General features: G+C 35.9%; 1 protein-coding gene across 1 annotated transcript in view; it reads right to left on the bottom strand.

Moving 5' to 3' along the window:
• The window catches only part of CPS1 (carbamoyl-phosphate synthase 1), a 142,173-nt gene that overhangs the window by 35,930 nt on the left and 87,668 nt on the right, over positions 1–18,575 (bottom strand). Inside the window, exons 22-28 of the mRNA XM_061204619.1 lie at positions 13,154–13,295; positions 11,749–11,814; positions 11,236–11,299; positions 9,349–9,530; positions 2,973–3,167; positions 2,485–2,552; positions 736–811 (exon numbers count right to left, since the gene is read on the bottom strand). Coding sequence (XP_061060602.1) covers positions 736–811; positions 2,485–2,552; positions 2,973–3,167; positions 9,349–9,530; positions 11,236–11,299; positions 11,749–11,814; positions 13,154–13,295 — 793 coding nt within the window. The remainder of the gene's footprint in view (positions 1–735; positions 812–2,484; positions 2,553–2,972; positions 3,168–9,348; positions 9,531–11,235; positions 11,300–11,748; positions 11,815–13,153; positions 13,296–18,575) is intronic.

Genomic DNA, 18,575 nt, shown 5'->3' with positions numbered 1-18,575 from the left:
GTTGTGTTTTCTCTCTCTCTCTCTCCTTTTTTTTTTCTTTTAGCCCTATCTAGCTTTTGAAAGCTTTTTAAAAAGAAAACATTACTTTTATCCTCTACAGTACAAGGTCTGCAGATCAATAACCCCACTGGGTAAATCTTAAATGGATTACACTGAGGTAATGCCGAAGGAGAAAGTAAAAGCTGGGGCAGTGGAGAAAGCTGGTTGAGTGAACACAGAATTATAAACATTTTTATTAACTTACAAATGGAATGTACCAAAATGAAAAAAAATCAATAGGTGAGTGAGGGGATTTACTATTGAAGTTGCAGGATTGACTAAGGCAAAGAAAGTCTCTCCAGGTGTGAGAATTAAAAATCAGGGAAGCCTTCATTTGTTCGTGATGACAATGGTTGGGCTGCCCTTGAGGCTGGGAATCCCACGGATAACTTGACCAGCATCTAACTCATTAACAGACAAGTTTCTGCTTATGCAGCCTTGCTCTTGGAGACTAAAATCGTATAAATCTCTGTTCTGATCAAATATTCACTGGTCTTCCTCTTCTTCCACTAACCCTAAGGATCCAAATATAATTAAATGCATATGTGTTTTCTCATTTCTACATTTAGGAGTATAATGGGTAGAAGAAAAAAGGAAAAACATCATAACAACATCCTGTGCAAAGAAAAACAACATAAAAACAAGGTAGCAATTAACAGAAGAGGTAAAAGTCACCAGAAGGAAATAGGACATTACCTGAGAGACTCTAGTGGCCTCCTCCAGGAATTTTTTCATCTCATCCTCAGAGAATACCACATTCATGGCAGACCCACTGGGTAAGGAGGGGGAAAAAAAAGAGGTCAGTTTCTTTTACCACTTCAGAAGTAAAGCATGCTAGAACTGATTGCTTCTCAGAACAGTTCCAGGAAACCTCTAGTTCCAGACTAGGCTAAGTAAGAAGGTGTCTCTTTCTACATTGAGACTTGATGTAATCAACAGGACAATCAACCAAAGTAAAAAGTCCCCAAAGTTGGGGACGAGGAAGGGGGGTGAGACGTGATAATGCCCAAAGAGAACCATGGTAGCTCTTAGCGATGGCACATCCCCAAGGTTCAGCCTGATTTATTGTTTTAACTTTCTTCTGGTTCCAGGTAATACTTATACTGTAACAGGATTCATCCCAGGATCTAGCTTTCTAAACTTGTGTCTTCAGAGTTCATTACCCCTAGGCTGATCTTAACCCACAAGTATGCTGTCAAAGCAGGTCATTCTACTATCTCAGCTGGGTTACTAAAGAATCAATTTTTTTAGTAACATTTGCAAATATAATGTATGGTATCTGACTGAAATGTATTCAGCTGTGTCCTTTCAAATTCTTGAGAAAGAATACTATCTGAAATCAATTTACTCTGAATTTTGGCATTTTCAGAGTGGGATGGGAGGGGAGGAAAGAAGGAAGACTAAGCAGGAGGGAAGAAACAAGGAAGAAAAATATCACTTTCCACTTCCTTTTCAAAGTAACTTTTTCTTTACCTTTTCTACCATATTGCAAATTTTATGCTTGAAGAGCTTTCAATTTCTTCATCTATTTAAGACATGAAGGCTAAGGTCCTAATGATGCTGATAATTCACAGTATAGGGAACTAAAAGAAAGATACGGATTGCAGTGATGTGAGGGAGCACAGTAGTCAGAGCGATCCTCCCTTAAATGCCTGTGTTGTTTAAATTAACTTACATTAATACCTCAGAGAAGCAGTAGTATTAGACTGTGGTTTACACAAAATGTCACTTAAAGAAAAAGGAAAGTTTCCCACCTCACTTGAAATTTTTCATTATTTTAAAGGATCCCATCTCACATTCCATTTACACTTTCAAATTGTGCACAACAAATTACGTTTCTCTTATTATCCCCTGTTCAGTGAAGTAGCTCTTTACATGTGGTAACATCTGAAGAGAGTGACAATTTACAACTTCTCCTTTGATGACAGAACTTAGTTTCAAAGTTTATTATAAAAGACACTGTCCATGTACTCCAACATTGTAATTCATTTATTTAAAAAATCTGATCTCAAAAAAAGAAAAAAAATTCAAACCATAGGCACCATCGGAAGGTGCTGACAACAGTCAAAGATAAACTGTCATTTCTGGGTATCAGAGAACAGATGCTGGTGAGAGATATCCCAAGCTTGTTTTGTTTTGTTTTTGCTCTTTGGTTTTTTAAATTGTCCTCTTCTCTAATGTAAAGCTATCCTCCTCCATTTGGGAAGGAGATGCCCTAAGCCATGCTTCTAAGATGTAGGATTGGAGACACTGTGTTGTCACTCCCTGAAGGAAAAGCATTGGGCTGAAGAACTGTGCACAGGTCTTCACTCTGGCTGTGTTGGTATGGGGATTGTCGATGGATTTCCAAATTACTACACATCAAAGCCTAGTGCTGTTAGCATACAGAATGCAGTTCTGTGTCTCCTGACTTTTAAATAATAGTTTTAGAAAACAATATATTACCTCAAAACATAGGAAGGTCTCAACAAGCAGGGGTAGCCCACTGACTTCGCAAATTCCAATGCCTCATTCTAATTAATAGAAACAACAACAACAAAATGCATGAATAGTTTAAAATATTCAGTAAAAATGCAGAATGGTATCGTTAGAACAAGTGGTAACCCAACTCCTTTTATTCTTCCTCTCAAAAGACACCATTAAAATGTAAACTGGACACCAAAATACATAAAGTTTCTAGTTTCTAATTCTAAATATCAAGTCTAGTTCAAAAATAGTTTGAACTTCTTTTCATTGTTGGAATCAATGAGAATACTCCTATCAATTTATAACCAGCATTTAACTGCAATCACGGAAATTCAGCAACTTTAAAGTAAATTCACTAAGCATAGTGCATTCTCTCTGCCCTGCAGTTAGCATCTGCAGTCGTTAACATTCAGGTTATGACTCTTCAAAATGGAACATTAAAAACAGACTCGTGTTTCTCTCCTTACCAAAGTGTTAACAGCTTTCCATGGTGCCTGAGACACCTTCAGCTCGTCCAAGACAGCAGAGAAGATGGAGCGATCCTCAGCCCTGTCGATCTGCAGAGGGCTCGTGCCCATGATCTTGACACCGTTCTTGTACAGCGGGACTGCCAGGTTGTTTGGAATCTGGCCCCCGACTGATATGATACAGCCACCACATGCCTGAAAAATATGTCCTCGATGTCAGCCTCTGGACAATGAACAACTGTGCTAATACTGCCTCTGTTTCCTTTCTGAGAATGCTGAATGAACATGACTGTGATATTTTCATTATTCCCATCAATGGATATATTGTTATGCCACAAAGAGGTAAACGGATTTAGTCCTGACTTTCCAGGCACTTACCTGCTAAAATCTTTGTAAGACTCCCATACAACTACACATGATAACCAGGTAAGACTCCCATACAACTACATGTGATTACCGTGCACGACTTCCATATAACTGCGTGTAAACGTGTGACATTTGCATGTGTGGCAATTAAAAGAAAATCAAGTCAATGAACATTTCCATCCTGTACTTTACATTATAATCAACTAATTCTTCAACTACTGTTGTAATTTCTTAAACGGATACAGATCTCTCCTTTTAACATTCCCCTCTGCTGCTCCTCTCCACCCCAGCACTTCACATTCAGATTAATCATTCAAAAGACTGCTTCACCAAGTTACTCCTACACTCGGAGTTCTCCAAAGGTTTCCTTTGCCTAAAGGCTATAGTGTTAACTCATTACCGCTGGGGCCATCAAGACTTTCCAATCTTATCTATGATCACTCCTGTCAGCCCCAGCAAAACTACCTACTCACCGTCCCCACCTTCGTGCATTCCCACCAGCAAGCTTTCTCACCTCCACGTAATCTTTCCCTGCCTGTTTCCTTTCTCCCTTCTCCTTTCCCTTATCAATTTTCTAACCATCCCTAAAGTCCAGTCTAAATCCTACCTCTCATTGTGACATCCTGTCTCCTTTACTGCTGCTTGGTACCTGTCTACAGTACCCAGAACTCATTTTAATTCCTATTTCCTTACTATTTGCCTTATAAGCAGTCCCTGAATCATTAAACTTAATCTCATATGAGCAGTCAAAACTCCAAGATTTTTTTCTTAAAAGCCCACGAAATCCCAAATTTTCTTGAGACTAGTGGTAGAGAGGTGAGGGTGAGCCAAAGAGGGATGGTGGGGAATTGGGTTTGGACTTAGAAGTCCCTCCTCTTCTTGGTTCTCTCTGTGAAACTCTCCCTGAGGTTCAATCTTCTTGTCTGTAAAATTAGGATAATACCTGCCTACTTCATAAGGTTCCTATGTATGTAGATCAAATAAGATAATAAACATTAAAGGTGTTACTACATTTTAAGTTATAAATAAGACATTATTATTTATATTAGAAAATATTACAATATCTGATAGGCCATTGATCTGGGCGTAATTTGTGTTTGCTTTAATGACCTACTAATGAATGTTGCTGAAGTAATACATATGTGCCAAAGGTATTTTGTCATTATTTGAAATTATTCTGAAACATTTTTTAAAGGGATGAAGCTCATTTCTCTCTGATAAGAGAAATTACGTACTGCCTAAGCAAACACCCTGCAATTGAGTGCTTAAATTCATTGTAAACATTATGGAAAATAACAGTCCACATTTCTGCATATTTATAAGTACACTTAAACTGCTTTTATCATCATTTTTTATGTTCGATATCCATTTTTTGCAAAACCTTTAATAAATATTATTCTCTTAACTATAGTATTTTTATTTGCTTATTATTTTTAGTTTATTAACAGCATTAATATTTTAGAAGCCTAGAAACTAATTCCTCAATTAAATATATAGAAAAGTCTCTTATGTGAAAGACTTCAAAATAAATTCTAAAATTAAGGGAGAAGTAGCCAGTTATGAGCAAATATCAGAGTCAATTGGACTAAATAGGTACTTACAGTTGAATAAAAAGGCTCTAAGTAATAAATATATCAATATTTTCCAAAATAACTCTATGGAATTGATTTTTATTTTTCAATAAATTAACAAATTTAAAAACAATAATAATATGCACTGTTACTATTTATTAAGTACATTACTATATACCCTAGACGATGTTTTGACTTTCATGGTCATGGTATCACTTTGAGGCAGTTATTACTATCCCCATTTTGCAGTTAAATAAACTGAGGCTTGGTGAAGGTGAAATGACTTGCCCATTTTTCTTATCTAGCAAATACAGACTTACTTGAACTCAATTCTACATATTGTAAAGCAGTTATGCTTATCTAATATACCAAATCTTTGAATCTGAAGCTAACCCTGTTTTTCTGGCTGGTTTCAAAGGTAGTGAATGTTAGAAGTTAGGAGAAGAGCAATTTCTAAAACACTCTTTTTGGGAAGTGGTAGATAGAAAAACATTCACTGCAAAACCCTATTCTCGTCATTGACCTCCAGAAATAAAGACCATCATTTGGAAGACAAATCACATCCATAGGAATGTTTTAGAGTAATGGTGTGATGGTTTGTGCAGGTTTTGCCTGATCAGCAAAGATAATTCAGTAGAAGAGAACACTTATGGGATGAAGTTAATAGATGAGAGTTTTGTGGAAGAATTTTATCTTAAATTGTCCCCAACTCCAAGCCCAGAACTTGTAGGGACTTAGGGAAGAGAATCTGGTATCCCACACAGATAAATTATTATCATACATATTGATACAATCACACAAATAGTTTCAAGTAACTTTCTGAAATAAAATAGTCTAAAATTCAGATTTGTTTCCCAGATTTCCAAATAGTTTAGGCCTAAAGTAATTCCATTCGTGTCCCAAAGTTCTACCGATGTTACCTAGATTTGTTTGTAGTATTTTTACCCAGCTTAGTTTCTTAGTTTTTTAAACCTGATATCACAAAGCTAAGGTATCACTGCACAAAAACCTTTCTGAAATAATCTTTAAGCTGAAATTTATTTTTAGCAGTGAGGAATGAAAAGAAAATTCTTCAAATTTATTTGAGAACATCTCAACTTCCCTTAGACACTAATCACTTTGGTCAGTCCTTATTTTTATAAACAAATTAAATGCTGTATTATTGACAGGATACAATGTAAGAAAACTTGTCTTATTAATGGAAATAGCATTTACTTCATCAAAAAATAGCCTTGATTTTTGTAATTTCATGTATTATCTTTAATTTACAAGCCTCCACTATTTATATTCTGTCAGTGAGGTTGATCATGCATTATTTTTTAGTAATTTGTATTTTAGTAAAACATTTTTAACATTTCAGACAGAATCTTAAGCTTATATTTAATTACAATTAAACCAAATGCTAGGAATGAACCCCAATCCTGGTTTAGAGTGATGCATTACCTGATGGGTTTTGCCTGTCACTAATTAATGTCTGTCACTCTTTCATTCACTTAACTCAAGTTGTGGTACAGAGGTACCATTGTCTACATATACATATGGTATTAGGTGTTAAAAATAGGAGAATTAAATCATTAAGCAGAGTACATATTTATGGGGTATGATCCAGTAAATTATACATCATAAAAAGCAAGAAAAATTGTATAATCAGGACTCAAATCAGACAGGGACATCATAAGGTGTCAAATATGTTGCCTGGTATTTTTTGTTGTTTTGAATATTTGAATTTTATTTTATTTATTTTTTATACAGCAGGTTCTTATTAGTCATCCATTTTATACACATCAGTGTATACATGTCAATCCCAATCTCCCAATTCATCACACCAGCACCACCACCCCCCGTGGCTTTCCCTCCTTGGTGTCCATACGTGTGTTCTCTACATCTGTGTCCCAATTTCTGCCCTGCAAACAAGTTCATCTGTACCATTTTTCTAGGTTCCACATATATGCGTTAATATACGATATTTGTTTTTCTCTTTCTGACTTACTTCACTCTGTATGACAGTCTCTAGATCCATCCACGTCTCTACAAATGACCCAATTTTGTTCCTTTTTATGGCTGAGTAATATTCCATTGTATATAAGTACCACACTCACACACCAAAACATAAAAGATAAAAATGCAAATCTCTTCTCAGGGAGCAGAACTCATGAGCACAATCATAAGGAATTAATGACTTCAGTTTAAAGGGTTGCTCTTTATAAAGTTTAAAAAAAAATGTCTGCAGCCAAAGGGATATATCGTTATAACATTTTCTCTTTAAAAAAATAAAGAACAAGTGGGAAGGAGATTTTGGCATTTCTAGTATCTCCTCTCACTCAACTTCTGATCAAGACCTCCCTCCAAAGCAGCCTGCTTTACTCACAGGCCATGTCACTTTTCTGACTTCCCCTTAATGTTTTCTTTAGAGGTGCTTCTTTGATTCCATGGAAACAGGCTTGGTCCTGAACTAGACCAAGAGACCTGGACCAAGGGACCTATCATACTTTCTATCATCCCATGTAGCTATGTATCCTTGGGAAAGCCTATTGCCCTTCTAAGTGACTCAAATGTGTGCTTTTAAATAAGTTTCGACGTGCTTCCAATTTTCCGCAAATTTACAGCTGAATGCCTCAGTGCCTTCAGAATCTCTAGGGGCATCCAAGGTCGAATAAGGGCAGCCTTCTGAAGGTTGAGGCACAGCCGGTATGAGAGACAATGCCTGTAAAGCCTGCTGTGAGGAGACACACAACAACCTTATACAAGGAAACACATACACAAATATATGTACATACGTGTATGATATGTGCATATGATATATAACATTTCTTGTGGGGTAGTTTGAAGAATACATCAATGGCATATTGTTCTTATGTTCTTCAACATAACATTTACAATTACCTTATTATATATAGTAGCACTATAAAAACCAATTAGCTTCAAATAAGGGCCAATTTATTTATTTCTATCATACTGAATTCAGTTATAACAAAAGGATCTCATTATCATCCATGTGTAACTGCATCCAAAGGCAGTTGTAGAAGTTTTTCATCTTTCCTTAAACCATTTCATGGGGAAATAATTAATTATGTGTAAAATGCCTGCTGCTATTGCTTGTAATGCTTGTTAACATTTTAAAAACAATTATGTAACTTTTCACATATTACATCATGGATTCCAGTTTTATTTTAATGTCTTAAAGGTAAGGATCTGGTTTTATAGCTCTCTATCCTGCTGAACCTGATTTTTAAAAGGTATTCAAGAAATATTTGCAGAATGTACTTGTTTTGATCCCCACTTATGTGTCTAAAATGAACTAAAAAATCATTAGAAAAATCAGGTCAGAGAGAGAACTAAAAATTGTGTATATTCTACCTAATGGTTTAGTTTCATTATATTACAATATTAGTAGGCCAGGCCTAAATATTGATAGAAAAACATGATGATACACCAATCTTAAATTTGTCTATATTTTTCTTCACAATAATAAAATCATCACATTGTTCTAGCACAGTACTTTATACTTGACAATGTGATCTCAACTACAAATCTCATGTTGCCTTCACAGTACCTGCATGTAGAACATTTAAAGACTCATATGATTCATAAACAAAAAAAAAGATGAAGCCCAGAGAATTTATATAACTGGCAAAAATCAATGAATTTTCAAGTCAAGAGTTTAAGTCTTGTGGCTCCAAGTTAGAATTTTTTTTCCTTAAGTGACCATATTTTGTACATAGGGATGATTCTCTGTAGTAGGAAATGAATTACAATAACATCAAAAGGCACAACTATTGGACATCACTCTAAAATGTTCAAGTAGGTATTTTTTTAATTGTAAGCTAACTTGTTCTACAGACTTACAGTAACCTGGGATCGTATAAATCCACAGTGAAGATACACTCAATGATATTGGAGTGGAGATGGAAGAGCTACTTCAGAGCAAGCTATAAAGGCACCAAAATCATTCAGAATGAACTCACTGATTTTAAATTGAAGACTACTGGCTTCATCTGATAGCATAAAGAATTAACCAGTCCTCTGTGAACGACTGTCTCCTCTGAGAACTGGTCATCATTAAACTGCAACAGCACGTGAACTAGAGAGAGGCTGCTTATCATATGTCTACATGACCAATTAAATCGTTTTGCAGAATATTTATTGGGGCTGTCTTGTGCTAATTAATATGTATCGGGCACATGTTACCAAGAAGAATTTTCAGTAGAGCTAGAATGCTTAGAAAGAAAAAGTGAATTTTATATGAAAAATAATTACTCTGTGCCAAGGCCTCAGGAATCTAAGGCTAGGTGATTTTTTTTAGAGTTTCACGACGAAATGAGACAATGGAAGACACCGGCAGCTCTTTCTCCTAAGGGGAATTACAATGTAAATCTACATACATGAATACACATATATAAAGTATGCACTGCATATATTTTTCTCTTTGTTTTTTTTACCTCCTGATGGTAGATGTCTAGGATTCTCTCCAAAGACAACTCTTCGAAGTACAGCTTGTCACACTCGTCAAAGTCTGTGCTCACGGTCTCAGGGTTACAGTTTACCACCACTGTCTTCTTGCCAAGCTGACGCAGCGCGCGGATACTGGAGACGGCACACCAATCAAATTCCACGCTGCTGCCTGCAGAGACCATGAGATTGGGGAAACAGGGGAAGAGAAGCCTGAAGTCACCACGCAAAGAGAAGCAGAAATGTACTGCCAATCAGTCCAGGCTAAGGGAGCTAATGCCCTTTCAATTCAATTTTTAAAACTCCAAAATATACATGTGAGATCTATTATGCACACTATATTAGTAGTAGTAAAAACAGGGACTACTTAAACAACGACAGGTTAGCTCGTTTTGTATGCTAAATTCTGCAAGAGGTAATCTCCATATTCAAACCATTCCGAATCTGAAAGTTAACGGCAGATAACTGTAATAATAATTTTAAAAACTTCATTTACTGAAAAGGAACTCAAAGTGAACATATTGACCTCAGTACACAAAAGTAGTTAAGTTAGAGATCAAAATACTTGAGTTCTTATTTCAGTCCTTCCACTTACCCTGTTGTCTGAGGGCCAAACCCAAGGATCCCTGAGGTGCCTTGCAGCTCTGACATATCTTGATTGATTGGAAAGCCCTGGCCTTTCCAAGCATATCCTTTTAAGCTTGGCAAGGCCACCCCATGCAGAGTGAGTGACCTTCTAGGATGTAATTTGAAGTATAATAATGGCCTAAATGCCTCAAAATATCACCTCTACTGGGATGCCATAGAACTGAAAGTTCTGGGATTTGTACTAATCCTTTGCATTAGGACTTTGTCTCCTAAAAATTCTTATCGGAATAATAAGTTGTCCAAATATAGTAGCATGTTAAATCTCATTATCAATTAAGTATGCACTTGATTATCAGCTCAGCTAATCTTTCCTAGGCCCTAAAGTAATGTAGAATTGTTGCATAATTAGGTGAAGAAAGGTTTCGAGAAGAGAAGGGTAGATCCTGGTGAAGGCGTCCAGACCATTTAGCCATAAGATAACTGAAGTGGCAAAGGTATAAACACTTTTGACCTACTTTAAGATCTGGCCAAAAATTGGCAAACTACCATATCCTGAAGCACTTAGTTAATTGTAAAAACTATAATAAACTATGCTTAAAGTAACAAAACAAGACCACATACATTTAAATCATATATTTCATCATTTCCATATTAGAACACCTTGCAGAGACAAAATGTTAGATACACTTATTAAGAAACATCATTGTCTATTTAAATATATACTTTGTAACTGTAATAGATCTTGATTCATTATTAAATATTCAGTTTTAAGTGACTGGGAGAAATATAACAATTTCTGGTGAGAATGTTTTAATTAAATTATGTAATACTCTTCCTGTGCCCCAAAGAGAAGAGCTCTTTGCATCTAATGTCAACACAAGTCATATGTTAGGTCAGACACTGGGTCTACAAATATAATTACTGGCTGATGGATAAAGTTCTTGAGCAAATATAGATCTTTGTGAAAAACTATGCGGGAAGAGAAAAAGTCAAAGTGTAATTCATTCCCCAACCCCAGTAAGAGGCTCAATTTAGTTCATGAGGATGAAAATGATAAAGGGATGACATGATAAAATGAAAGAAGATGGAATCTGTGGTTGAGACCCACATTTGAGTCCTACTTCTACCACTTAATACCTGTATAAGTTGGGCTACATGTTTCTGAACCTCTGTTTCCTAATTTGTAAAATTTTTATTATGACAGCATTTAGTTTACATAGTTCTTAGAATAATGGAATTAACATGGATGAAACTGAAAAGGCCTATGTAAATATAAGTTATCACTTTACCAATGTGATATGGACCACAGCCCAGTACCATCATTCCATGTTCATCAAAATTGATATCATGCTCCTGAGGGAAAAAAAAAGGAAGATGTGGAAATTATTACATTATTCTTCCCTCTATTTAAACTGTGTCCTGTCTTTGAGTGTGTCTTTCCCATTCTTCCTCTTGCTGATATGCATCCTCTATTAGTCTTTGGGAATCCATAAGTATAAAGTGTTATACAAGCCCTACTTATTCATAAAAAAATTATTCAATATTTTTAATTAGATAGTCATGAGAAAACAGCATAATTGTATGATCATGTAACCACTGTCTTTATCTCTTCACTTGTTTGATTTCACCATCTTAGGGCAGTTCTTAAAAGACTGAGTACAGAAACACATCATCACATTCAACTCACATGATGTCATTGTTTATTACTAGATAACCAAAGACACACAAAACGTATATTCCCCCATGTGGACCATTTACTAAATCTAGAGCTTTCTTCATTACAGAAGTTTGGCAGTTCCTACCTGACCATTGTAGGTAACATAGAGGTAGTTTGTCACTGATGGGTATTCTGCAGCCAGTGTATCAATCTGCAAGATAAAATAAATAAATACTTACATACATAGGGATTTTTACTCCCCTTATTATAATTGTTTTTCAAGAATACTGTGGACTTTATTTTTGCTTCTGCATTCATATTCCTTTAACGTCCATTACTATCAAATATAAAGACAAGAAAAAGGTATGTACAATCCAATTGCTTTCTAATTCTAAAAGTGAGAGGGGAGAAAAAAATAATGATACAATTTAGCTATCACTTGGGCAATGAATGACAATACGCATTCCAGAGCAACAGATCATTACATAGTACCTCTCAGGAAGACAACAAGGTGGTCATATAGTCAACTGGTTATCAGGAAAACTTACCCAACCGGCTGTCTAAAGCAACTGCAAATAAAATCTAAAATCAAAGCAAAATGACCTATATATAAGGATGTCTTTGGTTTGCAAATTAATGCATAGGATTTAAGTTACCTATGGCACTGAGCAATGGGATGACATAAATACCACAAAGCATGAGGAAGAAGGGAAGGGGACAAGATCTCATTGAACATATTTGGAAAGAGTAAATCAATTCAGCTCTCAAGGGCCAGGAGCTCAGCTTAGTGAGCAAGAATTTGGGGCCAACAGGGCAAACTAATGTAAGGCAAGTGAGAAGGAAGAAGGATAATAATTGCTGAGTAGAAAATATTCGGCATCAAGCCTGAGACCTAAGGTTATGTGTGTGCCCCCTGAGCACATGGGGAAAAGCCAATGATTTTAAAGGACAAAACCCAGCTGGTGGTACTTTAAGCCAAAGCATCTCTTCTACTAAAGACCCAAAAAAAATCACAACAGTACACCTATGAAAATTCTTGTGTGATTGTCATGAATACTAGATGAGCTCATTATGCCCAACCCTAACACAATGAATATTAAATGAACCATAATGATGGGGCACTTAAAATAAAGTATTACCCTGTAAAAAGTCAGTGTCAAAAGAGATGACTATTCTTTTCAAGAGGGTCAGTCACTACACGAGGGCATTTCAAGTCCTTCTGTTATGCTAAGGATTTCTCTTACTACAGATATATTTGCACGTGGGTCAAAAAGTAGAGGAGAGGTCATTTTGATTTTTTTTTTTCATTTAGGCCAAGAAAATCATGTACTCACTCTTCCTTTTATATCCCAGTGTCCCTTCATCCTTTCCCCTTTAAAGCATAAATCAATCCTGTGCTGAATAAAATAAGTGACATCATGGGCATCAATTGAAAAAGTAAAATCACTTTTGAATTCCACCCCTTTTTATTGAAAATGGCTCTATGAATTGGTGCCTACATTTCACCCAAGGAATCCTGGGAAGAAAGAAAAACTCCTTTTCTCCTTTACCTGTTTAACCCAAGGATGAATGTTTTTCTTTAACCTCAGCTCCCTTGTCTGGGCCTCAGTCAGCCCGAGGCATTTTGAAATCTGCTTGTCTGAGAACCCAATCTCCTTTGCCTTTTTCAGGGTTTCTTCTGTAATGGACTCACTAGAATTTAATGAAAAAGAGGATTCAAGTTTAGACCAAACACAATAAGAAGCAGTGAACTATTCACTTTCAAAATCACCAAAGGCTCCTTATTTTCCAACTTCAACATACTTAGGTCTCCTGCCTTTTAAAAATACATGAATAACCAACTAAATGGTCTAGCCTCTATGAAGTCTACTATTTGCAATACTGACTTTCTCAAACATGTGGTTTCCCACTTTCACACCCTATGCACCCTCTTCTCTTCTTAATTCCTGAAAAGTGACTTCTGCACCAAGTGTCCTAATGAATTTGCTCTTTCAAAAATAATCAGAACCTCTTAAATCCAGGAGTCTTTCTTAATTTTCATTTTCTCAGTCTTTCAGCATATGTCCCTTTTGATGTTCCATTCTTTAAAGATATTTTTCTCTGGCAATAAGTTGCTTCTCACCCTATTTTATTACAACAACAATTTACTGTGTTTTTTCTCCAAGGCTCTATCCTCTGTTACCAGCTTACATCTGGCTACTTTCTCTCCCTTCCGAAATTTAGTCACTGTCATTGGCTCATAATGACTAGTTATCCTACATAACTAGTTGATGATTCCCAAATCCGTAGCCCCTTCTCCAGTGTCTGACCTGTGTTCCAGGTCTTTATGGGCTTTGAGAATTTCTTCATCTGCGCATCCCAACATGGCATCAGACTGGGTATCCTCTCCATAAACTGTCTCTATTTACTAATGTTACATATCTGTCTGTGTTGAGAAGATAGTTCTGTGATTTTATGATTATTTTCCACTGAAGCCAGATTTGTCTCCTCACTTTCCCCATGCTCATTTCCACAGTGTAGACACCATTCACGTTATTTCTCTCACCTGTAATGCCTTTGACATTCCTGTCACCCACCCATCTTCTCTCCAGCTCCCAGCTTCATAGGTCAGCTAAAGCCAGGGCTCATCCTCGAAGCCTTCTTAGTCTGCCCTAACCCACACAGATCTTCCTGGGTTCTTAACTGACTCTTTTACAGGAGCTAGGGGTATCGTTGGAATCATACTGTTTAGCATGTATCATTTCCTGATATTTTTAATGTTTGTTAGCTTTTATTCAGCAGCCAGACATTTTTCCTGCTAGATTCAAGCTCCATGAGGGCAAAGAATACGTTTGGCTCATTTACCAGATTATTCCCAAAGCTTAGCACACTGTCTGGCTCACAGACAGCATTCAATAAATATTTATTACATGAATGAAGGAAACTGTAACCCAAGAGTTTTTTTACTTTATAGAAAAGACAAAGAAGTTATTGAAATCAGCTTATAACTAGAATTCAACATGTACACAAAATAATTTGCAAAGGGTTGAGGTACAGAAGAATTAAATACTACTCTAAAGGCGTCTCTAACCAAATAGCTGTGGCCAAGCTGTTTCAAGCAATAGTCGATATGATAAAATTCAGTTATAACAGTTTGATAGTCAATACAATGAAATTAAAATATAACAGTGTGTTGTCAGAGATCTACTAATAAATAAAACATTTTCATTGAAATTCTGCTAATAGAATGCAGTTGAATTAAACCTACTGCATTTTGTTCATTCTATCCTTCAATCTTCTTAATTTAATTAACTCATATTCTGAGTTTACAGAAGAAGCAAGATGGTATATTTAATAGCCACTTCTCTGGCTTTTTTACATCAGTGTTAGTTTGGATTTATGAAGCTACAGGTCTTCCTAATCAATTCACTTTCTCTATGGTACCTACTTTGTCTTGTCTCTCAAATCCATTATTTCTCCCAGTGAATTTAATTTCTTTTTTCCTATTCCCATTTTGATTTCTCAGTCTTCTCAAGTATTTGATAAGCATTCTCTCAGAACGACACATTTTCCTGTCAAATTCCTGAACACAGTCTATTAAGTATTATTGGTCACTTACTATGTGCCAAGCACTGTGCTACCTACATGCTATCAAATATGGTAGCCACTAACCAAACATGACTATTTAAATTTAGATGTTAATTAGTTTAAAATTTTTTAGATTATTCAGAGCCACACTTTCACTAGTCACATTTCAAGTGCTCAATAGCCATACAGACTAGTGGCTACTATATTGGACAATGCAGATTATAGAATATTTTATCATCACAGAAATCTCTACTAGACAGTGCTGCTCAAGGCGATACAAAACAGTATTGGGGGCAATGCAGTGATAGAGAGTGATTCCAAACATTTTGTGAAGAGATAAGCTGTGTAGGGCAATGTGAGGTCAGAGAAAGGAGACAACGATATGAGTGGTTGCACTTGAGAAATACTATGGCAGTAGAGGGATGAGAACAGAACCATAAAATAAGTTCAGGTTTATACAGATAAAAGGAGTTGACAAGGCAAGAGCAACTGCATTCGCAGTAATGTGAGGAAGCAATAGGCATGGCAGGCATAGGAACATACTGAGGATTTGTAGTTGGAAAGAGTTAGTAAGACATTGTGGGTGGTGAAGGCGGGGCAACACTCACTGTCATTTCCTTCATTAGTGCTTTAACATTTAGTGAACAAGTGCTCTGTGTATCAGAGCACTGTCCTACGTATTTTGATGGAGAGATAAAATATCAAATCTCCACATTTAAGGAGATCAGAGTATATAAGAAGGCAAACAAATAGCCATTTCTCTGATAGCACAGTGAGAGGTGCTGTGAGGAAGTGCTCCCAGCTTCTACTGGGGAGGTCTGGGAAGGCTTTACCCAGCAGGTGACTGCTGAGCTTCTGAGCTTCTCGAAATACCCAAATTTATGGCGTTTGCCTTTAGTTTTGCACCAAAAAAAAAAAAAAAAAAAAAAAAAAAAAATGTTTGAGACGAAAGCAGAGGAAAGATTTTTTGTTGTTGCTGTTGCTATTTGTTTTATAAAGGCATATTTCTACTCTCCTTGCCAAGACTATATTCCTAAACCAATTGCTCATTTGCTTATGTGCAAGTGCGCATTCAGCCTCAAAGTGGAAGTGTTTGACAAATAAACAATTTTCCTAAATTAAAACTTTGGATGATGTTCTTTTTTAATCATGAGTTTCCTGGATGGTTTCAAATCATGTTTACCTGTATGAGGAAAGGCTACACATTTTCTCTGTGATCTGCAATCTTATTACAAACACAGGTATGAAGCTTGAGTTAGGTGGAGAAACACTGTGCATACGACATTGAGCCAATTCTTACCCGTAGATTTTTTTGGCTACCTGCCAGAACATTTTCCCATCATTGTGGGATGGCAGTAAAAGGAAAAACAAGCAAAAATAAATAGATTTTCAATAAGACATTTCTTTATTATTGCAAAAAACTATCTGAGGCAAAACCTATATTATGTTTCTATATCAACAACCACACTAACTAAAATGACTAAATCCTAATGCTGAACAGTAATGGTCTGGACACACATAAGAAACAGGCCTTGAAAAGAACAATCACACCTATAATTATGACTATGGACTAGCACAAATGCAAGTTCTTCAAGTCCAAAGATAACCAGAAGTAACGTATTTATCTTTAACTCTTCTGGTGAGATTTTTTTTTTTTTGCTTTGAATGATTTATTTTTTTATTTCTTATTATATGGAGGATCAGTCAATTCTTCAAAGGCTGCTATATTGCTTTAAATAAAAATTATAAATAATGGTATTAAACAAACAAAAAAAGAAACCATTTAGATTCCTCAAATTTCTGTTAGGGATGCAGTAAATTTGCATTTGTTTTGTCCACATTCAGCAATGCAGTCTTTTCTATTGCTGAAATATGCATAATTCCTCCTATTCTTTTCCACCAAAAGAGTCCAGTAGAGCATATAAAGACATCTCCAGCAAATATACACAGACTTCCTCCTCCACCCACCAAATAAAATTGGACTCCTACCAACAAACAAATAAAAAAAAAAAAAGAAAAAGGAAGGCTGATTGATAGAATTGGCCTTGTGCATACAAAAGTAAAGTGAATTAGTTTTGTGCTCAGCTCTATGGCAAAGAAATAGCTAAGACTAACTCAATCATTACTGCTCCCTATAGCATCCCCACCTCAGAGAGTTTTCATTATTTAAAGAGGATGCTGAGAAAAGCAACAGTAACACAAAATAATGAATGACAGAGTTTCAGAATGGGGGTGAAAACTACTTCTCCATAGGCACCCACTCAGGTGAGAGTTCTAAAACAGATGCTTCAAGCTAGACCTACAAAGTGCATGTTTCAAGCTCACAAGCTGATTCTCAAAATATTTTCTTGGTGAGCCAAAAACTGATTTAACTTTCACTCAGTATTCAAATAACTAGATCAATAGCATGATATGATATTTAAACATCTTAAAATTAGGGTGTATTAAATTGGAATGGCATATGAATATATTCATGTTCACCTATTTCAACTTGAATGCAAATATTGGGTAGATATGTTCCTATGAAGTTCCAAGTAATATATCTTCTACAGTATTTCATTCATGGCTTCTCTGGTTATTAATTTCTACTCTTTAGACATGTTTATGAAATAGTGCAAAGCACTTTGCAATCCTCCTCCCTGAGAAAAGAGATGTTGATTCTGACCCACCATGGCAGTTACAAAGACACAGACAAGTTAGATTCCTTCCCACACTGACCATGGTCCTAATTCTGTGGGGTACCCCTAACTCCAAGACAGGACGTAGGTGGCCACTCTCCATTATTTCCCTCATTCACTCTCTCCACTGTTTCTGCATAACACAAGGTTGGCTGGCGTGTCATTACACACAGAAGAAAATTCACTTCATTCCCTACTTGTTCTGATACAAAATTTTATTCTGAGTTCCATTGTAATAAAATAAGAGAAGAGACAGCTTGAAGACATGATTCATTAGCTTTGCGCCAGTGATTTAGATAAGGTTAAACCTCTTCAGAGTCAAATACAAGATGAATAATCTTAAATGAACATAAAGCTCATTTAACAATGTGATTTAGATATATGCTCCTCATCTTTATCTGCCCATATTGAGGTGCCCCCATTTTGTCTGCTAAAAGGAATTCCCACCAGCGTGAGATTTTTTTTTTTTTATATCAAGCTAGGTAAAAGCTTGTTTTAGGGACAGGGCTATAATATTTCTATTTTTTTCAAAGGAAAATGAAAATCTTAATTTGGAACAAACTCAAAACAGAATAATTACTAAAAGAAAGATAAGCACTGAATTTGTAATTCAAAACTGTTTTTGAAACCTCAATAGGAAATGCTCCATTTATATTATATTGTAAATCGAGGAAGCACACCAAACGAGAAATGTGCTCAGCTGAATGGAACATATTGCACTAAAGAA

The sequence above is a fragment of the Eubalaena glacialis genome, chromosome 1 (assembly GCF_028564815.1).
Source record: "Eubalaena glacialis isolate mEubGla1 chromosome 1, mEubGla1.1.hap2.+ XY, whole genome shotgun sequence".
NCBI lineage: Eukaryota > Metazoa > Chordata > Mammalia > Artiodactyla > Balaenidae > Eubalaena > Eubalaena glacialis.
The sequence above is the reverse complement of the archived record's forward strand: the minus strand, read 5'-3'. Positions and strand labels throughout refer to the sequence as shown.